Source organism: Panthera onca, chromosome E1 (genome assembly GCF_046562875.1).
Source record: "Panthera onca isolate mPanOnc1 chromosome E1, mPanOnc1 haplotype 2, whole genome shotgun sequence".
In the NCBI taxonomy this organism is placed as follows: Eukaryota; Metazoa; Chordata; class Mammalia; order Carnivora; family Felidae; genus Panthera; species Panthera onca.
The window spans coordinates 8,459,045-8,485,845 of record NC_138352.1 but is presented as its reverse complement, the minus strand read 5'-3'; the positions used below and the strand labels follow the sequence as shown (position 1 = coordinate 8,485,845).

The following is a 26,801-nucleotide window of genomic DNA, read 5'->3' as shown; positions in this document are numbered from 1 at the left end:
CTGAGCTGATGTCAGATGCTTAACTGACTGAGTCACCCAGGTGCCCCTTAATTAGTACTTTTTTTTTTAAGCTTATTTATTTTATTTTGAGAGAGAGAGAGAGAGACAGTGCAAGATGGGGAGGGGCAGAGAGAGGGAGGCACAGAATCCCATGCAGGCTCCAAGCTGCTAGTGCAGAGCCTGACACAGGTGCTTGATCCCATGAAGCCCTGAGATCATGACCTGAGCCAAAGCCAAGAGTCTGACACTTAACTGACAGAGCTACCCAGGTGCCCCTTAATGAGTATTTTAACGGCACTCTTCCGCCGACCTTTTGAATAAGTGGTCCCCTGTTTGCATTTTGTGCCAGGCCCTACAAATTGTGTAGTCTGTCCTGCCTAGTCATGACGGTGGGCAGGGGCCGAGTGCGGGTCCTGGTGGTTCACGGTGTCACCGGAGAAAGGCACCGGTGAAATCAGATGCTTCCAGGCAAACCCAAGTGTGTTAGTTTCCTTGGGCTGCAGAAACAGAGTAAGGAAATCCTTGTCGTTTGAACCACCACAGATTTCTCATCTTACAATTCTGGATGTCAGAAGGGCCAACAGAAGGGCTAAGATCAAGGTACTGGCGGGGGCTGTGCTCCTTCCGGGGACTCTGGGGGCCAATCCACTTCCTTGCCTCTCTGGCTTCTCGAGGCCGCTGGCATCCCTTTGCCCTGACCTCTGTTCACATCCTCATGCCTCCTACCCTCCTTTGACTTTGCTGCCTCCGTCCTTTCCCTTGTGGGGACCCTTGTGATGACGCTCGGCCCACCCAGAGAACCCAGGGTAATCTCCCCACCTCGAGCTCCTTTGCTCAACCGCAGCTGCAAATACCCTTTTTCAGTGGGAGGTCCCCATTCATGGGTTTCAGGGACGAGGAGGACGTGGGCCTCTTCTGCCTACCAGAGGAAGCTATTCGTTTTCCAGCCTAAATCTCTAAATATGCACCCAGGGCACATTAGGTTTTGTGGGTTCTGAAGTTTATGCAATTTTAAGGGTCCTCTTTAAGAAAAAAAATTAGAAATTTTGATATTAAAATGAATGTTACTTTAGTCTGAGGAAGAAATCACAAGACCTTAGCTTGAGGCCCTTTTCTTCTGAGGCTTCTGGGCAGTTATCAGCAACGACATGGGCCCTGGTCTGCTAGGTGGTAAACCTAGAACATTCTCCACTTCCTGCAACGTAGGTGCTCAGTTGATCTTGGAGTACCGGGGTCCCACAGAGTGCCTAGCATGGATCAGAGGCTTGTGAAATAGGCATTGAGTAAAGGCAGGCAGGCAGGCAGGAAAGAAGGAAGGAAGGAAAGAAGGAAGGAAGGAAGGAAGGAAGGAAGGAAGGAAGGAAGGAAAGAAAGAAAGAAGGGGAGGAGGAAGGAAGAAGGGAAGGAAGGAAAGAAGGAAGTTAGGAAAGGAAAGAAGGAAGTTAGGAAAGGAAGGAAGGAAAGAAAGAAGGAAGGAAGGAAAGAAGGAAGGAAAGAAAGAAGGAAGGGGAGGAGGAAGGAAGAAGGGAAGGAAGGAAGGAAGGAAAGAAGGAAGTTAGGAAAGGAAAGAAGGAAGTTAGGAAAGGAAGGAAGGAAAGAAAGAAGGAAGGGGGGGAGGAAGGAAGAAGGGAAGGAAAGAAAGAAGGAAGTTAGGAAAGGAAGGAAGGAAAGAGGGAAGGAAAGAAGGAAGAAGGAAGAAGGAAGGAGGGAAGGAAGGGAGGAAGGAGAGACAGCCAAGAGATAACCATTCAGGCTGCCATGATGGGTGTTGGGCTAGACGTTGGGTGATTCACTCCGGTCACTGTCTTAGGATGGGGAGCCTGAGGCTGGGGGGGCTTGGGAGGCGCTGGGGAATTTGTCCAAGGAAACTCACGTGCCAGGCTGAGATTCCTCTTGGCTGTCAGCTCTATGACCTCCTAAGAGAAATCAAGATCTCGGACAGCGAGGGAGGGAGAAGGGGGAGCGGGAAGAAGGGGTAGAGAAGGAAAGACCCAGGACCGCCTGGGCTGGATCCTTTGTGCCCATCTCGTAGCTCTTCTCCACGTCCCCCAACCCGTGGTGTTCGGCTGCAGACACTGCCGCTATCCCCACCCCCACCTCCACTCTGCCCCCATGCTGCGAGGGGGAGGCCCTGCCAGCTTGCTTCCCCAGGTCAAGCCACAGTAAAGGGCCACCATTCTGCTGCCCTGAGGCGCCTTTGCTGACTGCCAGCATCACTTAGTTTTATGGCCTTTTGAGCCTGCCGAACACCCCGCCTCTCATTAGTGCCTGCTAGTGTGTGTGTGTGTGTGTGTGTGTGTGTGTTTACGGTTCACTGGGGGAAATTCTGAGATTTGTTTCTTGGGGGTCGGCCACCCAGCCTGAGGTCAGCCCGAGGCTCTGCTGACCGGGGTGTTGAGTTCGTCCTGGGAACCCTGTATGTCCGATGCAGGAAGAGTGCCCTCTCTGGAGTCAGCTGGGCTTGGATTCCCACACTACCCTGTCAACCTGGGGTACCGACAGAGCTTTCCTGAGACTCAGTCTCCTTATCTGTTAAATGGAGTGTCACAGCCCATTTGGGCTGCTGTCACCAACCACCACAGACTGGGTGGCTGATCCCCAAGAGAAACTGATCAGTCACAGATCTGGAAGCTGGAAATCCCAGATCAGGGGGTGCCAGCATGATGGGGCTGAGGGACCTGTTCTGGGTCGCGGACTCCTCATGTGTCTCCACACGGCAGAAGGGGGTGAGGGAGCTCTCTAGGGTCCTCTTTGTAAGGACACTAATCCCACACAGGAAGGCTCCACTCATGAAATTCCTATGTCTAACCACCAATATGACTGCATTTGGAGATAGAGCATTTTGGAGGTAAGTAAGCTTAAATGAAGCCATAAGGGTGGGGGTCCTCATGCGATAGGATTGGTGGCCTTATAAGAAGAGGAAGGGAGAGAGAGAGATTTCTCTTCCTCCACAAGAGGACAGTGAGAAGGCAGCTGTCTGCAAGCCGGGAAGATAGCTGTTACCAAGAACCAAATCTGCACCTTGATCTTGGACCGATCCTAGACTTCCTGTTTCTAGAACTGTGAGGCAAGAAATGGCAGCTGTTGAAGCCAGCCCCCGCCCCCCGCCCCCCGCCCCGGCCCTTCCCGATCAGTGATATTTTCTTGAGTAAGACACCTGGTCTGGTTCTCTGTTGGGTCTGAGAATCTCCTGAGGGCAGAGAGCCCCTACAGTCACCAGGCCATCTCATTTCCTGACACGGTGCGCGAATGTGGTGCCACCCTCAATGTGGATGACAGCTTTTTACTGGACAAAAGATGCCAGCTCCTATTAAATCCTCTGGTGTGTGGCACTGTAGTTATGAACAGTTTTTCTGACCTGGTCATCCTCTGGTAGGTTCCTGAGACAAAACATAGGACACGCAGTTAAATCAGAATTTCTGGTAAACAACGAAGGTGAAATATGTTTTTAGCATAAGTATGTCCCAAATGTTGCACAGGACACACGCTAAAACACGATTTGTCTTTTACTATTTATTTATTTATTTATTTATTTTTTAACGTTTATTTATTTTTGAGACAGAGAGAGACAGAGCATGAACAGGGAGGGGCAGAGAGAGAGGGAGACACAGAATCTGAAACAGGCTCCAGGCCCCGAGCTGTCAGCACAGAGTCTGACGCGGGGCTCGAACCCACGGACCGTGAGATCGTGACCTGAGCCGAAGTCGGACGCTTAACCGACTGAGCCACCCAGGCGCCCCTATTTTTAAAAATGTTTAATTAAAAAATAATTTTTTTAACGTTTATTTATTTTTGACAGAGAGAGAGAGAGAGAGAGAGACAGAGACAGAGACAGAGCATGAGCTGGGGAGGGGCAGAGAGGGAGACCCAGAATCCAAAGCAAGCTCCAGGCCCCCAGCCATCAGCACAGAGCCCAACGTGGGGCTCGAACTCACAGACCGCGAGATCATGACCTGAGCCAAAGTCGGACACTTAACCGACTGAGCCACCCAGGCGCCCCCACGATTTGTCTTTTAACTGAAATTCACATTTAACTGGGCATCCTGTTTTTTTGTTTTGTTTTGTTTTTGTTTGTTTGTTTGAGAGAGCACAAGCAGGGAAGAGGGGCAGAGGGAGAGGGAGAGAGAATCCCAAGCAGGCTCCATGTTCGTTGCAGAGCTCGAGCCCACGACCCCTGGGATCATAACCTGAGCTGAAGTCAGGAGTCGGATGCTCAACTGACTGAGCCCCCCAGGAGCCCCCCCCACCCCCCCGCTGGTCTTTTCATAGAAGGCCTGGGAAGCAAAGCCCTTGACCTAGAGCAATGGTTCTCAAAGCGTGGTCCCAGGACCAGCGCATCAACAAATCTTAGTTCAGAACAGAAAATCTCGGTCCCCGCTCAGACTGGCAGAGCCAGAACCTCTGCAGGGTGCCTGCATTCTGTGTTTTGACATTTTCCCTGGTGATTCTGATGGGAGCTATAGATTGAGGGCCACTGATTCAGAGAACGATGTTAATACCAGGAGGTTCCTCCCCCCCCCACACACACATCCGTTCACTCAGCTGCCAAGTGTAGTGACATAAATGATATCAGGGACGTTACAAGGCGCTCTCTCCCCGTGGTTTCTGCGGCTTCATAGGAGACCGCAGAGGCTTGTACAAGCAGAATGTTCTCCTCTTGGCCTCGGGGCTCTGTTCCACCCGCCCCATCTGCTCCCGAGCCTGCGGAGGGCTGTGAACCAGAGAATTGATTCTTCAGGCGGGATCTGCCAGTCGCAGCCGGCGGGGAGGGGCCTGGCGGCTGGAGGGACACGTGTGCCGGGAGGGAAGCAGGAAGTGACTTCGGGAGAGGAGCCGGCCGAGCCAGCGGCAGCGGGGCTGATGGAAGTGGAGTGGGGGCTTGAGAGGGCACCGTAGTGAGTCAGCTCTTTCTCCCTTCAGCGCCTCGGTTGGGCCGGAGGCCCGGGGTCTGGGGCCCTCAGGAGAGTGTGGGACCTGGAAGGGCAAAATGGAGTTTGGAAGGCGGTGCCCTCCGGGGAGAGGAGGGGGTCGGGGGGAGAAGCCGGATGGCTGTGGCAGGTGGCAGAGGAGGGGAGGGGTGCCCGGAGCCCCCTCTTCCCCCTGGCCGGGTCGGCTGGAGGGTGTTGACCTGCCTTCCTTTGACAGTGGTTCACCAAATCCTCTTTGTTCGGCGGTTCGTGGTGGGCGTGCGGCTGTGTGTGTGGGGGGTGTCCCTGGGGCCCTGGGGGGGGGGGGAGCAGAGGCGGGGCAGTCTGCGTCCCCTCCCACTCATCCTGGGGAGCAGCACGGCCTTTTGGACCTGACTGGACATTTGGTGACGGTGCAGCCGGCCTGAGCATGTGCATTTGGAACCCTTCCCCGGGGTCACTGGCCCCCAGACCACACTTGGAGCAGTGAGGTATCAGAGAACTTTCCACAGTCCCATCGCCCAAGCCTGAATCCCGTTGCTGGATTCAACTCGTGGAGCCAGTGTGTGTGTGTGTGTGTGTGTGTGCAGTTTTATTAAATGTTCCCACCTCTCCAACATCATCAATACCTTGAGGCCGGCTCTGGGAGGCAGGGCAACAGGTTAGCGAGGGAGAGAAAAGAAATCCTGTATCAGTCAGGGAGCCTCCTGTGCCGCTGGAGAAGAATGTGTGCACACATCTTTAAAGTTGGGGAGGGCAGAGAATAATCCTCCCTCTTGCACATTAATCCACGTTTATGTATTAACATCCGGCCCACAAGGAAGTCTGAGCCCCATCGCGGGCGGTGCTGGGACTGGCGCCCCTGTTCCCAAGGTGCTACTTACTGGCCGACCTATTGGAGAAAACTTTTCGTTCACTTGGGACTCTGTGCCAGTCTTGCCGGTCCCTCCCTCGCAGGGCAGGGCAAGTCACTTTCAAGGCTCTGGGCCTCCTAGAAGCGCCAGGGTTAGAGCAATGCTTTCCATTTTAATGGGTGTGAGACTCCCTCACAGCACTTGATAAAATGCAGAGTCTTGTTTCAGCAAGTCCCGGTGGGGCCCAACATCCTGCATTTCTAACTGGCTCCCGAGGGGGACCACCCTTCGAGCAGTGAGGATTTAAAACAGCACCTGGAAGAAACTTCCAGGGCCACCGGGTTTGCATTTTCAATGGTAAATGCTGTGATTCTTGGGACGGAAAGGGCGTGCTTGGCCTTGCTGATCCTTTCCCTTCTATCTTGGGTGCTCAGGTAGATGCAGACAGGCTGGGGTAGTGCTGTCCCTCAAACCAGGCCCTCCCGCCCCCGGAACACCCAGAGCTCTCTTGGTGGCGAACCCACAAAGTCCACGTTGACTTTGGCCTGTTGGCAAATGTATGTGGTTTCCTCTTCTCTGTAGCTGTTAAAAGGCACATTCAGTACTGAAAAAAAAAATTGTGTTTATTTTTTTGTTTGTTTGTTATGACCTGTGTTAGATGATAAGTACTAAGGGGTGACAGCTGTGTGCCTTTCTTTGCAAACGCTGTTTTAAATTTTATCCACAAGCAGCCAGAAATAGAAGGTTGGGGGGGGGTAATGATCCAGATGTCTTGGTTGACAGAGAAACACAAACCACTCATTTTAGGGGGACCTAACATGATGAAGTATGTAAATGGGTGGGTTTTTTAAAAAATATATTATTTTTTCTTTCTTGGGGGCACTCCCTTTCCTGAGTTTTTATTTAGACACAGTCTGAATCCATAGAGGCTGTTTCTCTTAGAGGTTTCCTGGCAAGGGAGCTGGGCTTGGGCTCATCTGGGCTCACCTGGGGACCCACAGCCTTCCCAGGTTGGAGTCCTATCCACGTTGCTGAGCCCCTTGGCATAAGGGCCCCGTCCACCCTCTGCCACGGTTTCCTTACGGGGTTAACAGAGTCAGCGTCTTTAGCTCTTGGTCCGGCTCACAGAGCTCCGGGACCTGGCTGGGCTGAGCCCCGTGGGGTCGTGTCCAGCCCTGTGGGAGCTGGAAGACCGGTGGGCAGTTGAATGAGCCCTTTGAGATGAGGCTCTGAGCCCTGATGTTTGTGTACCGGAACATGGGGCTTTTCAACAAATGGGTTTCTCTGCCTTGTAACTTTCCACAGCAAGACTCTGATCCCCTATCGTGTCAGAGCTAGAATTTAAAACGTGTTCAAGTCTAGAGGAGGTCCGCTGAGCGGAAACAAGAAGGAATGGTACTTCCCTTTCTTTCCTTGGTGGGCAGTAGTGTGAGTTCCGTTTCATTGGCGGTGTGCTCAGTTGACAGGGAAATGCTCCCTCTTCTACCTCCCTCTCCTTGTCCTTGCTGAGCGTCCCATCAAGGTAAGCTGGCCCCTTTCTTTTTTTTTTAATTTTTTTTTTTCTTAATGTTTTTTATTTATTTTTGAGACAGAGAGAGACAGAGCATGAGCAGGGAAGGGGCAGAGAGAGAGAGGGAGACACAGAATCGGAAGCAGGCTGCAGGCTCTGAGCCATCAGCACAGACCCCGATGCGGGGCTCGAACTCACAGACCGTGAGATCATGACCTGAGCCAAAGTCGGACGCTCAACTGACTGAGCCACCCAGGCGCCCCATAAGCTGGCCCTTTTCAATACGAGTGTTTTTTGGATGCCAGGAAGCCCCATTTCATAGGGGTGCCAGGTGTGAAAAGGTATCATCCCTGTTCTTAAGCAACTAATGATGTAAAAGATATAGGAGGTGAGTCCATACAAAGAAAGCACCGCAGGTGTGCATGGAGACAGGCGTGGAGAGGGGTCGAAGTTGGCGTTAGAAGGTGCTCTGGGTCTGCTGGCTGGAACGAGGGAAGGAAGGGATTCTGGGAGGGAACCCGATGAAGAGTGACTTGGAGGCAGGACCATCTGGGACTAGCCACAAATGGACCATCTGGGACCATCTGGGACTAGCCACAACCAGGACCATCTGGGACTAGCCACAAATGACTAGTTGAGTGGGAGTTTGGGGTGGGGTGGGGGGTAGTGGTAAAAGAGTCGGTGGGGTATGCTCTTGGCAGGCCATGGGGAGCCATTGAAGGTTTGGTCAGGACTTAGGTGGGAGAGCTTCAAGAGGGAATCTGAGTCACCTGTATTTGGAGGAGACAGAACCGATGCTGGGCAAGGGCAGCCGGAGTAGGCAGGATGTGCCAGAAGGCTGTAATCAGACCCTCCTCGTGCTCTCTTCCTCCCCGCTGAATAATCCACATTTTATGAACTTCTTCTCTTTGGAACTATCTCCCCAATGTCCTAAGCTCTTCCGTGGGCTCCTCTGGCGTCTCCCTAGGTGTCCCCAGGTCTGTGCGTGCAGGGTTAGATGACTTCTGATACGTGTGGGGCTGGACGAAGAGGCCGGGTCTGTGCCGGGTCGTTGAGGCCGCTGAGGGATGGCGGGGCGGAAAGGTGCATAGCGCCAAGCCAGATTGTGGGCCGGCTCAGGTCGAGGGTGTCAGACACCTTAGCACGTGCAGGTGTCCCTGAAAGGCGCTGCCGGCGGCTGACCCCCCTCTTGCTCCTCTGCACACAGCTGGATCCAGCATGCTCCAAGGCCACAACTCTGTGCTCCAGGCGTTGCTGGGGACCTTCTTCACCTGGGGGCTGACGGCAGCTGGGGCAGCTCTCGTGTTCATATTCTCTAGCGGACAGGTGAGTTGGCATCGCTTGGGTTCTGAAGTTTGCAGGGGGCGGGGCTCTTGGCAAGCTCTGAAACCACACAGGGCAGGTTTCCCCGGGGAAGGCCACTGGCCACGCCTCCTCACCCCTGTGGTCTTTCTAGGTCCTGTTTTTCCCTCCTCCTCTCCCTACCCGGCTTCCGCTCCCCTCCTGGTGTGAAGGGAGGACGAAGGGAGCCCAGTTACTAAGCCTCCTTTAGCTCCTGCCTGGTTTCTAGCTTCCGGCTCGTTTCCTTCGGTCCTGGTGCAGGTGGTCAGTTTGGCGGGTTAGCCGTCCCGCCCTGTGTCCTTGAGCTAGCTGGGATGATTGAAGAGCCCTGGGGAAAGGAAGGGTATCTGTTCCCCTTCTCACTGATGCCATCTTTTCATTCTCTCCCCGACCCTCTCTGGGATGGAGACACACAGACTTGTCTCCCCCTGCCCCCACAGACCCCCACCCCACCCCTCACCCCTGTGCATCCTCTACCCCTGCCCCCAGCAACCTCACTCACCCTGGTGCCTCCACACCCCACCCCCACGCACCCCGTGCACCCCTGTACCCCCCACCCCCCACATTCTCCCACCCCCATACCCTACACTCCTCCTACATACCCCACACAGACTCCCCTACCCCCGCCCCTCCATGTGCACGCCCACAATCCTCCCAGCCCACACCTTATCTCTCCATGTGCCCCCACCCCATACATCCCATATACCCTCACCTACCCCACATGTATCACACAGCCCCCCTACTCCCACTCACCCCCCCTGACACACACCACATACCCCTCCCTACTCCACAACCCCAGCCCACCTCATATACCTGAGATTCCCTCCCCTTCCCCAGCCCTTGACCCCCTCGGTCCATAGGCCTGGAGCGGTCAACCCATCTTTATCTTGAGGAACTGTCAAGTCCCCGCACCCTTCAGCAGGCTGCCTTAGAAACTGTAGGCGTGATAAGCGAGGGAGTGATTTAAGATCCATTTAAACATGCCGTGAGCCGGATCTGGAAAGGCAAACACAGCCTAGGAAGTTGGCAAGCCAGACGCTCTTGTGTTAGAGACCAGTAAGACGGGTGTTTGCTGGCAGGTAAGCTCTGACTTCCCCACCGCCCTCCCCCTCCTCTCCTCAGTGGGAGGTTTGGAGCTTATGAGACTTATACCACCGGCATCCCAGCTTGCCCTTGGCAGGTAGTGAAACCTTTCAAAACCCAGTCCCTGAATGAGAGACACCCAGGTGGCAGAGGAGAGGGCCCAGGTCACCTCCTCCTCCTTCACGACAGTCACGCCAGGTTTTCTGGGGTCCCGTCTCTGTGCCCTTCTAGGGCAGGGCAGCCCGTGGTTGTATCTTCCGTAGTTACCCTGCCGAGGGCTGAGTGAACGGCAGCACGACGGTGGATGGGGCCCCAGAGCCCCGTGTGGCCCGGGCCAACGCTCTGGGGGCACTTTGGGAGGAAACAGGTGACTTCCCTTCTTCACCGAGGTGCCCCCTTCTGCTGTGGAGCCTCAGAGCCCCTAATTGGTCTCGTGTTACTATAATCACCGAGGTCAGTAGGAGAAATTGCTGAAGACTTCTGTGTGGAGGCACGTTCCCCATGAACGTCACCACGTTTGGTGATTCACTAGAAGGACCCACAGCACCCAGAATATAGTTGTACTCATGGCTAAGGTTTAACATTGAAAGGATCAGCAGGAGAAGGATATAGGCGGAGTCTGGGGACATCCGGGCACAGGCCTTTGATGCTCCCTGCCTCCTGTGAGGGGCCCAACGAGGGCGTTCCTTCCCCCAGCAAGGAAAACGCAGTTAACACACGCGTGATGTGTCCGCCCGGGGCACCCTGTGGAGCCTCAGCCCCAAGGATTGTACCAGGGGTGCTCATGAAGGCAGTGCATGCTGCCGAAATTCCAGACTTGCAGAAGGAAAGCAGGTGTCCTGCATCCACGACCTTGTCTGGAAACCAGCATAGGCACCTTGACCCACCCTTACCAGGGAATGGAGGGGGCAGTTCAAGCACCACGTTCCCAGAAGCCAGCCAAGGAGCAGCCTTGCAAGCAGGACCTTGCAAAGGTAGCAGGCGTGGGTGGGCTACAGGCACCCTTTCTGCACAGGCAGATTGCATGAAAAGTGGAGGGAGGCACGGCGTTGGGAGGCAAAGGTGGCCAGAGACAGGAGTTCACAGAGATGTGCTCCTGGTCCCCGCAGCACACCTCAGCTTCCATTCGGCTAAGATGGGGGCCGCAGTGAGGGTCACCTGGGATAGTAGACACGCGGACGCTGCCCTCCTCAGTTGCTCTCAAACGTCTCTTCCCTCAAGGGCGCCTGGATGGCTCAGTTGGTTAAATGTCCGACTTTGGCTCAGGTCGTGATCTCACGGTTCGTGAGTTCAAGCCCCGCGTTGGGCACTGTGCCGGCATCTCGGAACCCGGGGCCTGCTTCAAATTCTGTGTCTCCCTCTCTCTCTGCTCTTCCCCCTCTCATGCTCTCTTTCTCTTTCGAAAATAGATAGACATTAAAAAAAATTAAAAAAAAAGTTTCGCTCAAAATTTGTTTTCTTGCTTTAAAATATATTTTAATTGTAGGAAACTCGTAACGTATGAAAAAGCTTAAAGAAATAATAAAAAAGGTGCTTCTCAGAAAAAAAAAAACTCCAAGCCCTGAACCTGTTCATCCAGAGTTCAGTTATATTCGCGTATACATTAACTTACCCGTATCTGTTTCTTTACATGACAGGGATCAAATTTTATGCAATATTTTACAACTAGTTTTCCTCACTTGGTATCATAAACATTCTTCCTACATCCCTAAATGCTTTTTTGATTATTTTGATCACTTCGGTTACTTAACTGGGCGTGTAATATTCTGTTGTCAGGATGGTCTGCAGTTTATGTAGCCCTTCCCCAACTGTTACGTCTTTTCTCCTAATGTCTTTAGAAATACTTTTGTGATGAACATAAACCTTTGAGCACCTAGCTGATTAGTTCCTTGAAGTAAATGTCTGAAAGTGGAAAAACTTAAGAAGTATAATTTTTCTCCTTTCAGGATCCAGATGAATGCTGATAGAATAATTTTTTTACCTGACTTCTTTATTAGATCTGTCTGGTTTCATTAAATTATTTGGTTGGCCAACTTTGCTTATGTCATGGCACGCCTAGAGGAAAATGTCATTTGTATGGCTTCCTGGGGTCAAAACTTTCCGTCCACCTCCAGCCGCTCAGAGGTGGGAGAGGGCTGAGCAGTTGGGGTAATCACCTCAACCAGGCTGTAACGTATTCACGGGGCTATAGATTCTGTTCCTAACTTAGACTACAAAGTTAAACAAGTATTTTTAAATGGAAATATAAAATGCATATAGAAAATGCACATTTTATTTTTTTAACATTTATTTTTGAGAGAGAGAGAGCGAGCACGCACGCGTGCAAGTGGGGAGGGGCAGAGAGGAGGACAGAGGATCCAAAGCAGGCTCTGTGCTGACAGCAGCGAGCCCGATGTGGGGCTTGAACTCACGAACCATGAGAACCTGAGCCGAAGTCGACGTTCCACCGATTGAGCCTCCCAGGTGCCTCAAAAAGCGCCCATTTTATAAGTGTGCAGCTTGGTGATTTTTCACGATCGCCTATAAAACTAGTATCCAGGTCAAGAACTAGAACAGCACCAGCCCCACAGCAGCCTTTCAGGATCCTTTCTAATCCCTACCCTCCATCCCCAGCCTCCACTGCCAAGAGCAATCCCTCTCCTAGCCTGTGCCCGCAGAGATTAGTTTTCTCTGTTTCCGTACATTATATAAATGGAGTAATCATATGGTATGCACTCTTCTGCGTCTGGCTGATTCCACTCTGCTTATTTTCCAGTTTCCCCATGCCCCTGCCTGATGATGGGCTCCATTCATGCATATGTCGTGTGTGTTCTCATTGCCGTGTGGTATTCTGTTGTGTGAATACATCCTAATTGTTGCATCCATGCTACTGTTGGTGGGGCGTTCGGGTAGTTTCTAGTTTTGGCTCTCACAAGTACTGCTGCTGAGAGCTGCTCTGGACATGTGTTCGGTGAGTCCAAGTAGGCGTTCCTGTTAGGTGATGATTTCACTACTCATGGGTAGCACTGCTGGGTCGTAGGGTATGTTTATTTCCAGTTCGCTCGATGCTGCCAGTTCGTTTTCCAAAGTGGCTGTGCCATTTTGTCCCTCCACCTGCAGCGTGGGAGAGTTTTGCTTGGTCCCCATGGTCCCTACCAACACTTATCAATTTCCATCTTTTAGGCCAGCTACTTACTAAAGGTTTACAGTTATCATTCACAGGAGAGCCAGGTAAAAGACAACACGTGGGTCAATGGAAGCCAAGCACCACTGAAAAAAAAACTCTGATTGGCTGTGGGATGGATGGAAGGCTAAAAAAAAAACAAACAAAAAAACTTCCCCCTGGTTCTTGGCCTATTTGATAAAGGTTCCAATCCAGGCTTCTAGCTGGACAGGTTGACAAACTTAGGCACGGGCCAATCTTTATTCGTGCGGCTCTCTTAGATCATATGGTTTCCTCTTATCCCCAGACTCATCCCTCAGACTCTGAAACATCTTGTTTATATTTTCAGAGGCGGATCTTGGATGGAAGTCTTGGCTTTGCTGCAGGGGTAAGTAGTGTGTCAGTAGGAGCGATGTAAAACGGAGACATGCTTATTCTAACATTTCTGTGCCAAGGGGGTATTTCCAGTCTCTCTTCCTGCCACCTAGATGCATCTCTCTGGTCTCCAGGTGCTAATGGCCCCTTCGTATCTCTGCCCCTACTTACCATTTCAGCTTACTGAAATGCTCCCACCTCTCAGGGAGAGAGGCCTGCTTGTAGGGCAGCTGTCTCAGGACTTGTGAAATGAGGTGGTTTTTAGGAAGGGCCTCCACGGCGCTAGTTAAATATCTTTTCTCTCTTTTCCTTCCCTTTAAAAGCCCTTTTTTTATTGACATCTCCAAACATGTTAAAAAAAGTGGAGAGAATCCCAGGTAGCCATCATTCAGCTTCAAGCATTACTGATGTTTTGCTAATTACATTTCTGCTGACTTCCCCCAACCTTCTTGAGAGGTTGGAATATTTTGTTAAAGCGAATCCAAGACATCGTGTAAGTTCACCCGAAAGTTAAATCCCCATCTCTAACCGGATGGCTTGTTTCGTTTTGTTTTTTTTACAACATAATCCCCTCATCACACTTACCCAAATTAGCAACTCCTTGCTGTAAGTAACCTAACAGCAGATTTTCTCCCATTTTTTTCTTAAAAAAAATTTTTTTTTTTGATGTTTTTATTTTATTTTTGAGACACAGAGCACGAGCTGGGGATGGGCAGAGAGGGGGAGACGGGAAACAAAGCGCGCTCTGGCGCTCACAGCAGAGAGCCTGAACCCACTTGCCTTAACATCATGACCCAAGCCAAAGTCGGACGCCTGGCCCACCGAGCCACCCAGGCGCCCCTCCTCCAGTTTTTCAAAGGGGTCATGGGATCAGCAGCTGAGCAAGATTTTCATATCGATTATATCTTTTAAGTGCCTTTTATTCTTAACAACCCTTTTTTTTTTTTCTCACTCCAGTAATTTGTTGGAGACACTGGGTCTTTTATATCCGTAGAGTGTCCCACATGGTGAATTTGGCTGATGGCTTCCTCGGTGGGGGGCTGTGTACCTTGCTCCCCGGTTCCCCGATCTGCTGTGAGCCGGGCGTTAGAGCCTGGGGTTTGGGGAGTTCAGGGCCCGCTTCCCAGGCACGCATATACCGTGGTGGGATGTTCCGGTTGTGTTCGTCACACCGGAAGTCCCGTACCACGTGGTTTTCTCTTCCGGGTGATCAGGATTTGGTTCCTTTGCCGCCTTTTTACTGGGATCTGCAAAAACTGGCCTGGGGGTGGGGTCTCCCAGAGGTCGCTTAAGTCAGCAGCCGTCAGACTGGGGTCCGGGTACCTTCCAGGGCACACAGAGGCCCTCCCGGTGGTGCACAGAGGCACGGAGAGTGTTCATGAAATCCGTTTCCAGGTCCTCAGCGGCCACAGGCTGTCTTTCCTGAAACCCACTCTGGTGAGGACACCCTGGCAGGCTGAGGTGCTCCTTGCCCGAGTCCCCTTCCGCATTTGCCCTCTCCCACTTTACAAGATAGACGCACTCTTGCCATACTACCCTGTCCCTAGGTGGCCAAATCTCCATGCGTAAATGGGGGAACGCTTGCGATGTTGGTGCTGGAGTGGAGAAAGTGAGGCCTCTAATCACCGATCCCTGGGCATAAATCCTTAAGTGGTTCAGACATGTCTCGCCCTTTGACTGTGGATCTAATCAAATTGTTTGCAGAGCGATGCTTAAAAACCATTTTGGGATTTGGGGCCTGTAACTTGGATAAAATTCAGAGAACAAAATGACATTATTGTAACAAAGTATCTATTTTCTCCATCCTTTTCTTTATGCGAACACATTTCCTCTTTGCTTATGTTTAAAAAAGAAAGAAAAAGGCAAGAAAAATAGAAACAAAATTGATTCCCAACTCTTAATCTAGTGATGATCACTTAATATTTGTCCATGGATGTATGAGTGAATGGAAGAAACAAGGCGGGGGGGCTCATCCATGAAAATACACATTTCCAAAAAAACTTTATTTTTTAGTGTTTAGTCATTGTAAAACAGTGTATTACATTTTTGTTGTTAGAAATCTGTTCTCTACCACTAATCATTTTAATGGTAACTCAATCTGGGAAATTGTTACTTAAGCAGTTAGAGCCCTAAGTTCACGTGAATTTTCCTAAAAATTAAATTAAAATGTATATAGACATTTATATTACAAAGAAGTAGGATAAATAAATCATTAACAGACTTTCTAGCGTAAAACAGAAGTTGCTTTAGGGTAAAATTCTGTGGGGAAAGAGAATTGAAATTTTAGCCTGGGAGAAAAAGTAATGATGTAAGTTTTGGGACTTTTCAAGAAGAGTTCGCTTTTTTGTGTGTTTAGGATGTAGCCTGTGAACAGAAGAGTACGTAAAACATGAACATACAGTTTATATATACATGTTTATATATATATTTTAAGAGGATAAAATATTTGTCCCTGGCTATAGGAATGAGTCACTAGAGTAAGAGTGGGAATCAAATCCCTATGCTGTTTAGATCCCAGTGGATATAATTAATTGACTGATGAAACAGAAATCAATATTTATATGCCGGAAATGTCTTTGCACCTCTTGAAATTCAAGATGAAAACCTTTTAAATGTTAACTTTAAAAGGAGTGAGGGGGTACCTAGTTTTTCAGAAATTCTTCTAGGGGTTACATAGATACAGAATTTGAAGAACTCTGTTCTGTACTGTCTTTCTGCTTTTGACTAGGCATTTGTGTCTCCTGTTCTAGGTGGCTCTTTTAGGGCAAAAGCCACTGTAAGGTTTATATAGCAAAAAGCAAAAAACAAAATGAAACAAGAAAGGGAACAAACAAGGAAAAGCAGAGAATAATAGTCTTCAGGACATGTAAGAATAAATTTGGGAGCATAATGAAACATGAAAATTTTAGATGTAATTTCCCCTCCCCCCCCGAAAAAAAATCATCAGGCCACTCTTGTGGTCATTTAAGTATGAGGATCTAAAATAAAATAGTTTTACTTCCGTTTTTTAATGTAGTTGTTAAAAAAAAAAGAGAGATTCTAAAAATTATTTACGTGTGTGTGCTTTTTTCTTTTATTTTTAAAGAAAATAGGATTTACTTTTCTGAAATTGACCTTGAGCTAGTTCCACAGAAGGAACTTCTGGAAAGTCACCAGATGCATGGAGGAAAGTAAAAGTGTGCTGTGGGAGACCGTTGAGACTCAAAACTCAGGAAATACCAGTGGCCTTGGTGACTAGTAGTGGGTTCTCATAAATGCTTCCCCAAACTAGGGAGAAGGCAGTAGAGCCCAGGTGGCCTGAGCTGTAATAACCACTTGTACTAATCATAGGAATAATTTGTATTTAACACAGCCATTCTGTTGGCTAGGACAGTAGTTCTCAACTGGGGGGCGGTTTTACCCCCCGCTGCAGGGGGACATTTGGCATGTTCAGTTGTGACAACTGATATCTAGCGGGTAGGGGCTAGGGATGTTGCTAAACACCTTCCAGTGCACAGGACAGCCCCCCTCTTCCCCCCCCCCCCCCCCGAAGAATTACCCAGCCCAAAACGTCCGTGGTGCCACAGCAAGAAATCCCGGTCCAGAGCATTTTGATGTATCCTCTCTGGTCACAGAGTGGAATGTATAAAAATACAGATGTATTAGAAGTTAAAAAAAGAAGAAGAAGAAAATCATCCTGCCCCCCCCCCCCCCCTTGCTTCTCAGAGGTCACTGCTGTTAACCATGAGCAGCTCCTTGGAGAACTGTTTATTATGCACGTACAAAGTATCGGCATAAACATGCCACAGGGCTTGCTAGCCTTCAGCACTGCTCTGAGATGCTTTGAGTAAATACCTTGAAAAGGGAAAGCCAGCCATCAGTCGGTTGACTGGGGTCCCATTGTACTTTGCACAGATGTAACATGTTTTCAGATCAGCGGGATACATTTATGCATGTGCTCTATGTTCATTGACACCCGTCTCTGCTTTAATGCTGCAGTGATGTATCTATACAATATATAATGGTGCACCGAGAAAGGAGATTCCTGGGACAAAGGACGTGGTGTTTTAAATGTGCTTAGCGGTGTATTTCACAGGTGGTTTTTTCCCTCATTAGCAGGGCCTTGGAAGCATTAATCAGTTCTCCTTAAATGACTCTTCAGAGAATCCCATTTGCCTTCTGCCGCCGCCCCCCCCCCCCCACTCCTGACTCCTAAAAAAGGTTTAGACTCTTTTAAGTCTTTCATAATCGTTGTCTTTTTCTTAGTACCCATGTCAGCCGTCACGTTTTGCCTGAGGTGTGAACTTAATGGGGAGAAATTTTACCGTTAAAAAAAAAAAAAAGGCAGAAAAAGAAACCTAGAGCATTACAGCATTAAAGCCGGAAGAGTTTTACAACTTAAAAAAAAATTTTTTTTTAATGTTTATCTATTTTTGAGAGAGACAGAGAGAGATAGGGTGAGCGGGGGAGGGACAGAAAGAGAGGGAGACACAGAACCTGAAACAGGCTCCAGGCTCCGAGATGTCAGCACAGAGCCCGATGGGGGCTCGAACTCTCGAACTGTGAGGTCATGACCTGAGCCGAAGTCGGGATGCTTAACCGACTGAGCCTCTCAGGCGCCCCAAAGCTGGGAGAGATTGTAGATGGTTATAATAGCTAATATTTATTGCACCTTTGTTGTTTACAAGGTGCTCTGCTGAGCACTTTGTGTCGACCATCTAATTTAATTTTCATAACGACTCCATGAGGTATGTAGCGTCTACTATTATTTACTGCCACTTTACAGCTGAGGAAATAGGCATAGCAAGTGTAAATGAATTGTTCCGGATCTCCCACGGTGAGCAGAGGCAGGATTTGAACACACAGTCTGACTCCAGAGCTTTCCCTCTTAAACCACAGTGCCTCCCGGCTGATGTCTGGTCCAATTGCCCCCCATGTAGAGGCAGGAAACAAATGCAGAGAGAAGAAATGACTTCTCTAGAATCGGAAATCACTAGGTAGGGGCAGAGCTAGGACCAAACTCAGCTGAGAAGTCAGGAGCTGCTGACATTTAGCTGTGTGACCTTGGGCAAGCTCCTTAGTGTTCCCGGACCTCAGTTGACTCTGCTCAGTTGACTGACATTGGGCTTGATGGTTTGTTAAGGGCTTCTTGGTTCTGTCCAGTTAAAGAGGCAGGTTCTAGCATGGGTTAGTGTATATCCTTTTGTCGTAAGGCAATTGGGAAGCGTTCGTTCCACTTCACCTGTTCACTCACTCACTCACTTGTTCGATGGCGAATTTACACATGCAGTTGAATATCTTTTCATCCGAATTGAGATGAGCAGTCATCGTCCCGAAAGGTAAACGTTTGGGGGAATTCGAAGAGGCCAAAACATCAAGGGTCACCATTCAGCATTTTAATTTTCTTTGCTCTGGTTTTGATGTCTCTTTGGTGAGGTTGATACTCACTAGTAATCTTTGAATCAGTGTACATCCTCTCTCAAGGAAGACGCGCTTGTGTGGAATAAACAGGACCAGGAACCTGCAGAAGAGAAAGGCAGCCTACCAATCAAGAAGCTTGCTTGTAGGCATGAAGAGGCAATTTAATATGTATTCTTTAATCCCATGGGGAGCTGGGTTCTCATGAAGGGCACGGTTTTCTTAAGGAGGGTTTGGCTGAGTCTGTTTTTGTGCAGAATATGGTGAGTAATATTTTCTCCAAATAACTGGCTCCCTGTTGGAAGTTAGTGATGCTCTCCGGTGATGGCCTCAGAGTCTGGAGGGACGAGGGTGACCAGCTGTTCTCCATTTCCATGGTGAAATGGATGAGCAGAATGGACTCAGTAGCATGAGGGACTCAGGGAGATTTCAGCCAGAGGCAGTGGAAAAGTGACCCGAGCCACAGTCAGACGCTTGACCGACTGCACCACCCCGGTGGTGATGATGTTTGTCCGTTTGAGGGCTGAGACTGTCCTCAGCCAAGAAGTGACGAGGTGTACTGGGTTGGCTTGATGGGACTTGGAGCCGTCTGCCCCGGGGGTCTCATGTGACCGGCTAACTGTGGCATGGTGTGTGGAGAAAAGGGGGGGGGGGGCAGGGCGCCTGTCTAAGCAGGACCATTCACAGCCTCCCTCCAGGTTCTGTCACGATTGACAAGGGGCCACCTGCCGCTTCTTGCCTCCTCTGCCTCTTGCACGGGAATGCTGCGGGACACTGGCGCTCAATCTCGCAACCGAGGGCTTTGGACCCTTAAGGTTTGCGTGAAAAGCATTTTATTTGTAAAGGTCTCCCATGGCCAGTTTACAACGGGAAGACTTCTCTGTCTCTGCCGAATGTTTTCAAACCTTGCGAGGCTCGAGCAGCAGACGCTGAATGCACCGTGGGGGGCAAGCCTGACTTCCGGCTCGGCGCTCCTGGACCCCAAACCGTAGCGGTTCTGCTGGGCACGAGAGCGATGTGGTGACAGCTGTGTCCCCTGGCCCTCCCCTCATCTTCCGTGACATGTGCCGGCAGGATCAGGGCCTTCCTTCCCGACACATCCGGACCCTGACTCCAGGGGTGGCCAGGTGAGAGAGGAAGAAAGGAGAAAAGGGAAGAAGAACACCCAGGAAGGAGACAGACCATCACTATTATTATTCGTGTGTCTTTCCTTTTCAATTTCATGCTTCAGATCTCCAGTGTCGTTATAAACAGTGTGGGGGAGGAAATGATACACGTTACCTCCCATCTGCACTGACATCTAGGTGGAAGAACCCACGTGTATTGTCTCGTCCTGCTAAGCAGCTGGCCCGTGTGGCTGTGGGGCCTGCCCAGAGTCGCCTGGATGGTTACCTCGCTTCCCTGCCTCGCCCGTCCTCTCTCCCTGCCTTTCCCGGGTGCTCAGGCTGTCTGTCCTCTCGTGGCCTGGGCACCTCTGCTTCCCCCTTGTTTCCTCTTCCTTTCCTTGCAGGCCTGGGCCCTGCAGGGATTGGGGCCAGGGCGTTCTCCTTGGGGAATACCTGCTCCTCTTTGTCTGGGGCATCCTTCCCTGTTCCGTGAAGGGGAGGGGGGAGGGTATGCAAGTGACCAGCAGCTTAAAAAAGGGCTTTGAGATTCCGTTTCAGTAGTCAGATGTGAGCGCTCCAAAGGCAGTAGCTCTTACACATCTCCCTGCAGGAGCAGGTAAACGTGTGATAGATATTCCTTAAGATGACTGGCTCAGTTTCACTCATTCAGTCATTCATGCATTCATTCATTCAGCATTTATGGAGGATCTGTTGTATTTCCAGGCACTGTGCCGGGTGCTAAGGATTTGAAGGGGTGATAGGAGGTGGTCTCTGTCTTTAAGGAGGTTACGATCTAGTTCTAGTGGAGAGGTGGGCACCCTGCCTGTTTCTGTCGGCAGAGATTTATTGGCACCCACCACGCCTGTCTCTTCGCCTACTGTCTGCGGGGCTCGTGCATCATAATGCAGAGTGAGGAATTGCTCAAGGACCATATCGCCTGCAAACCCTGAAGTATTCACCGTCTGGCCCTTTGCAGAAGTTTGCCGACCCCTGATTTAGTGTTTACGGTGGGGTTTTCTGAGGCCTGTTGCAGTACAAACAGCCCGAGCAGGCGTCCGCAGCTCTGTGCTGTGAGGGGCTAGGGCTGGTGGTCTCAGAACGTCCCTGGAATGTCTGGTGTTCCTGAGCAGGTGATTTCCTGGAGGAGCTAGGTTTTGCGGGGCGGCGGTGGGGGGTGGGGGTGGGGGGAGTTCCTCCCCAAGGAGTCCTGGCCTTGGCTCATGAAATCGATGCTGCTGCTGCCCCTTTGCTGGGGTGGGCCTTTGAAGAATCTTCAGGGGATAGCTTTGCAGGGCAGCACGGTGAATTATGTGGACCACTTTGCTCTCATCTTGTCACATAAAGCACACTGTGTTAGGACAGATGGCCAAGGACAAAAATGTGCCCTTTGAGATTGTGAACGAAAACTAGGTTTCCCAGCTCAAATCAACCTCAAGCTGGCAACCGTCCTCAGCACCCGTGGTCTAGCAGAGTGAGCTCAGTTGGCCTCACATCCTCGGCAATTTAGTCCCAAGGAGCTTCTCTCTGGCTTTGGAGAAATTCCCTTCGTTCTGATGCAGCGGTTCTACTCAGGCTGCATGATAGAACCCTCTGGAAAGATTTAAAAAGCCCAGTGGCCTGGACACACCCTGGACTAACTACGTCTAAATCTCTGGGGCTGGGATAAGGCTTCAGTGGTTTCTCAAGCTCCCCGGGTGATCACAGCAGTGAGGACCCAGTCCGAATGGGGATGACGGTTTAATGAAGGATGGGCTGGTGTTTGGAAACAGCAGACTCCCTCCAGAGGCTCCAGGTAGCTGTGGGGCTAAGAGTCTGGCTGAGCCCACGTGTGGGGCTGGGGCCGTGGTTACAGGGGCGCTGGGTGTGGAGGATGGGGCCTCGGAACCCGGACCAGGGGGCCCAGGGGGAGGCTGCTGCCTGGCGGTCCACTGTGTGCCTGGCGGGTTGACTTTGATACCAGCCTGAGTTGGGAGGGGACAGATGTACTCAAACGTAGGTTTCCCAGTTGGTTAGGTGATACTGGTGTCCCAGCTGCCGGAATGAGAACTCTGGGCTCCCCGACACATGCAAAAGAAAGACGAGAGGCAGGATCTTTGCGGCTTGGAGAACTTGAATGTGAGCTTAAATTCTCACCCGACGCACAGTCTTTGTTGGATCGCATGCTGTGTCTGAAAAAATCTCAGTATGGGCAGGGCCTTCCGGGAGTCATCCAAGGCATCCCTGTGCCATCAGACAGGGCAATGTTTTGCCTAATCCAGACAGATGGTGGGGATGGGGCTTGTTCCCAAAGACTTTTATGAAGCAAGTCTCTGCTTTTTTTTTTTTTTTTTTTTTTTGTAACCTAATTGAGTGTTTAGCTAGCTTGTTAGAAACTTACCTAATCTAAATGTCTTCTGCAATTTAAATAAGAGAGAGTAGCTGACATCATCTTTCTTTGGCATCTTAGCACAAATCACATTACAAAGCATTTGCTTAGGGTCAGTTCTTTTGCAAGCTACTCCAAGTACAAGGGGTCAAAGTCAATCTTGGTTAAGTCTTGTCCTGTGGCCTTAGCGTGCCAAGACCAAATCTCTACACGTATTATTAACACCAGTGCTTTGTGCAAGGCCTGCCTTTGTGCAAGGATTGCTGCTGATTGCTTTTTAGTGGTGGCTCACTCACAGGAGGGGAGAAGAGCCGGTCATCAAAGCTTTGCCAAGAGCCTGTGCAGTTTTAGCGATGGCTCAGACATGTGTTCTGTTTGCAGAAGAACTATTTATTTTCTTCCTTCCTTAGGGAGTGGCTGCCCGGAAGGTGGGAGCAGGGAGAGGATGGGCCTCAGGCCAATCCATCCACCATTTAGTGAGCACCTACTGTGTGGAAGGCATTGTGGGGGTACGTCAAGAAGCAAGATATAATCCCTCCCTGCAAGAGGCTAAGGCCGGCTGGGTTCCTGCAACCACGAGACAGGTCGGCATGTGGTTGTAGGAGGGTAATGTGTGCAAGGTGACAGGAAGCCTGGGGACAGGGAGGAATTAGGGAGGACTGCTTCAAGGATGAAAATGAAACTGGAAGAATAGGTAGTTTGAGGATGGGCACGGAACGGGGAGGAAATGAATTCTGGGCAGAAAGAAGAGCATACTGGAAGCACGGGCATGGAAAACACAGGACTGTTTGGCGAAGGAATGGCGATTGGTTTGGCTGGAAGCTGGTGGCCGCAAGGTAGGTTGGGCCTGGATGTAAACAACCTGGGGCCCCGCGGAGGAGGGTTTGCGCTCTGTTCTCTAGATTGGTGGGGAGACCCTGGAGCTTTGGGGGAGGGGAGGTGACCAGAGTTGTAATTTCAGGAAGTGGGTTCTCTTGGAAGCAGATAGCACGGCCCATAGGGAGCAGATAGCACGGCCCATAGGGAGCAGATAGCACGGCAGCGGGAGGCAGGTTGGAGGCTCTTATGTTACTTTAGGTGGACTCCTGGACTCCTTAGAGGTCTTGAATCAGGCAGAGGCAGGGGAGTTGGGAAGGGAGAGACAAAGGCCGGGCCTGCCGGAGAACTGGGGACTTGGCGGTCCTTCGATTGCGAAGGTAGCCAAAGAAGTTCAGGCCCATCACAGGTACCGTGTTCCTGGGGCTCCTTCCCCTGGGGCAATCAGGGAATTTGGTATCACCTCCTGGCTTATGGGCTGAGGAGGGGGGGGCTCCACCAGAAACAGGGAGGTGGAGTTTATATCAGGCTTTTCTCTTTTGAGTGGGTTTGTACTTTGGAATCTGTGTGGCAGGATGGTCTCCATGGCAACCAGCCACCTACACCTAGCTGTACTGATGGTGATGCTTCCTTCTGCTCACCGTGCTTTTGACTGAGAGTCACTGAGACACCCCCCCCCCCCCCCCCCAATAGTGGCTTAAACAAGAAAGACTCCTCTCATGAAGAAGAAATCCAGAGACTGTGGCTGGGAAGGTAGATCCATGGAGTCCCGAGGGATCCAGGCTCCTTTTCTACTTGGTGCTTTGCCCCAGAGGGAGGCATTTGCCTTTCTGGCCCAAGGTGGCTGCTGGAGCTCAGGGCATCACAGCTGCCTCCAGGCAGCAAAATGTCAGCCGGGAGGGAGATTCCCTGTAAGTCTTGCCTGACAGCTCCACTTGTAACTCATTAGCCAGAACTTACCGGAAGACCCCATCTGCCTGCAAGGAAGGCCAGGACACCCGGTCTTTCAGCCATGCTGCAGTGTGGCCAGCTAAACAGTGGGATTGTGTTCCTAAAGGAGGTGGGAGAATGGAAACTGCAGCAGGCAATTAGCACCCTCGGCCACACAGCCCATCATGGAGAGAACGTTGAGCATTGATGCTATTATTGATTTGCCTTCCCTGTGTTCATTTTGTATGTGGTTGTTCTTTCAAGTGAACTGGGTTATTTTTTTCTTTAGTTTCTTTCAAAACGGGGGAGTAAAAACATGAACTTGGCAAGAAATTCAAGTAGCTCAAAGGGCATGCAGTAAAACATAAGTCCCTCCATGTCTGTCATCAGCCAGGGCTTTGGAGGCCACGAATGACGGAAAACCTAACTCAGTCTGGCAAAGGACTGATGAAGGAAATGTGTTGGCCCGTGCATTTAAAATACCAGGCACAGAACTGACCTTGGATAATACTGCCAGACTCTTTAGATCCAAGGACATCACTGGGGTCTGGGTTTCTCCGTCTCCTGGTCCTGTTTTTCCCTGTGTCTCCACTTTTGGGTAATGTATTGACATCCTCTCAGACTCACGTCTGTGGGGAGGAGGAGCCCTTCTCCCCCAGCTTTAATGGTCCTTGGAATTGAGTTTCATGGGCAGGAAGTGACAGGCCTCACTTGGGTTGTGTCCTCTTCCCCGGGCCCTAATTCCTGTTGCCATGGGGATGCGGTGTGTTAATTGGCCAGGCCTGGGCCACATGCCCACACCTACTGGCCTCTTCCTCTTCCCAGTAGGTAAAATGCAGAGACTAAAATTGATGAACAAGGAGGGGAGAGATGGTTCTTCTGAAGCAGAATGGAGGTATCCTTGCCCAAGTAGGTGTGATGGAGATTGGGTGGTCAACGTGCAGCAAACGTGCCCACGTTCTTCAAGATACAGCAAGCATCACCCACACTTCTTGTGCCAGTTAGAAACCACCCGAAAACATGGTGGCTTAAGTCAACAGCACTTTATCACTTCTTATGCTTCTGGATCGACTGGACTCAGCTGGGTGGTTCTTCTGGTCTTTCCTGGTGTCACTCATGGGGTCGGGGCATCTGGTGGCTCGGTGGGGCTGCGGGGTATAGGAGGACTTCACTCACAGGTCTGTGGAGACTCACAGACCTGTCGTCTGGTCTCTGTCACGCACAGTGGCTCATGGGTCAGTGGTGCAGGTGGAAACTGTAAGGCCTGTGGAGGCCTGGCCTCAGGAACGTACACAAAATCACTGGTCGTGTTTTATTGGCCAAAGCAAGTTGCAAGGCCGCCCAGATCCAGGGGGTGGGGAAATACTCCCTGGTCCTTGGTGACCACAACCTGCAAAGTATCATGGCTCTGTGCTACTCTCTACCTCCTCGCTTTGCAGAGGTGATGCCTGTCGACAGTCTACCCTTCCAGGATCCATAGTCCCTTTTTGTTGCCGGGTGCCATCTTGTCATTTCTAGAAGTCCCGAGACCTCTCTCCTGGGTCTCCCTTTGTCCTGTTTTCTCCATCCTGCTTCTCAGCTTCTCTTTGGGTGTCACTCTCACCCAGTGGGAGGAAATTCTGTCTTTCTAGGGTTCCATTCCATTCACAAACGAACACGCAAGGAAGGAGTCTGAAGACCCAGTGAAACTTGATTCATGCTCTGGGGGCAGGAGAGAAACAGAGCTTTTACAGGCCCAGATTAGTCATAGGTGTTCTGGTCTCCTGAGAAGAAGGAATTTGGGCTAAATTCTTAGGACAAGAGCCCCACTGTTCTGGAAGCAAGAATTAGCCGTTGGGTGAGGTGACATTCTGTGGCTAACAGTAATGTAATCGGTCTGGAATCTTTTCATATGGGGGACACATGACCTTTTGAGAGTGGGTGTGTGTCCACACTGTGGAATTGGAAGGAGCCGGGAGAAATACCAGTTCTTACATTCCATGCTTCAGCATTGTTTGGTTTCGTTAACCTGTATGACTTTGATTTTTTTTTAAAGTTTATTAATTTTGAGAAAAGGGAGGAGGGGCAGAGAGAGGGCGTGGGACAGGGGGCTGAGAGAGAGAATCCCAAGCAGGCTCCTCACTGCCAGCCAGGAGCCTGATGTGGGGCTCGAACCTACGAACCACAAGATCATGACCTGAGCTAGAGTCTGACACTTAACTGACTAAGCCACCCAGGCGCCCCTGATTTTTTTTTCTTTAAAAAAAAAATTTTTTTTTTTAACATTTATTTATTTCTGAGACAGAGAGAGACAGAGCATGAACAGGGGAAGGTCAGAGAGAGAGGGAGACAAAAAATCCGAAACAGGCTCCAGGCTCCGAGCTGTCAGTACAGAGCCCGATGCGGGGCTCGAACTCACGAACCGTGAGATCATGACCCGAAGTTGGACACCTAACCGACTGAACCACCCAGGCGCCTCTTTTTTCCTTTTTTTTTAAAGGTCAAAAACTTCCCTTTCAAATTCAGGCATCAGTCTTATTCCCTCTTTGCAGGGGAATCTCTGCGTCATTTTGTGAACATAATTTAAAATATATAGAGCATATTGCTGAGGGCAGGGTGGTGGAGTGAACGAACGTCCATCCTGGTGTTTCTCTGATGGGCGTGCGGGCTGAGCGGCAGGACAGTTGCCGAACTGTGGATTTATCCCTCTTCTCACTCCCCCACTGCCCCCAAGCGTGGTGAGTGCAAGGAGACCAGAGAAGCTATAATCAGAGGCTGAGGACGCTCACTCCTGCCTTCTCCCAGGGCCCCTTGGAGAGGTTTGTCAGCCTCTGGCTCTCCTTCCACGATGCCTCCCATCCCAAGGAATCGGACCTCAGGAGTGCCTCCGTCATACCTCCGCTTTCCGAGGTGAGAGGAGCCTTCTTGGGCAGCTGATCCTGCTTGGTGATAAACAGTGCTGGGCTCACACAGGGAGTCGGGAGCCCTGGGTCGCT

The 26,801-nt window shown here is 50.6% G+C and overlaps 1 protein-coding gene across 6 annotated transcripts in view; it reads left to right on the top strand.

The window, feature by feature from the left end:
- The window catches only part of SLC39A11 (solute carrier family 39 member 11), a 424,573-nt gene that overhangs the window by 76,259 nt on the left and 321,513 nt on the right, over nt 1–26,801 (top strand). For 5 of the 6 annotated variants that reach the window (XM_060645541.3, XM_060645535.3, XM_060645534.3 and 2 more), the window contains 2 exons: nt 8,479–8,597; nt 13,187–13,225. In XM_060645541.3, coding sequence (XP_060501524.1) covers nt 8,479–8,597; nt 13,187–13,225 — 158 coding nt within the window. Of the gene's footprint in view, nt 1–4,771; nt 4,896–8,478; nt 8,598–13,186; nt 13,226–26,801 lie in introns of those variants that run through there. The other variant, XM_060645537.3, reaches the window with a different exon arrangement.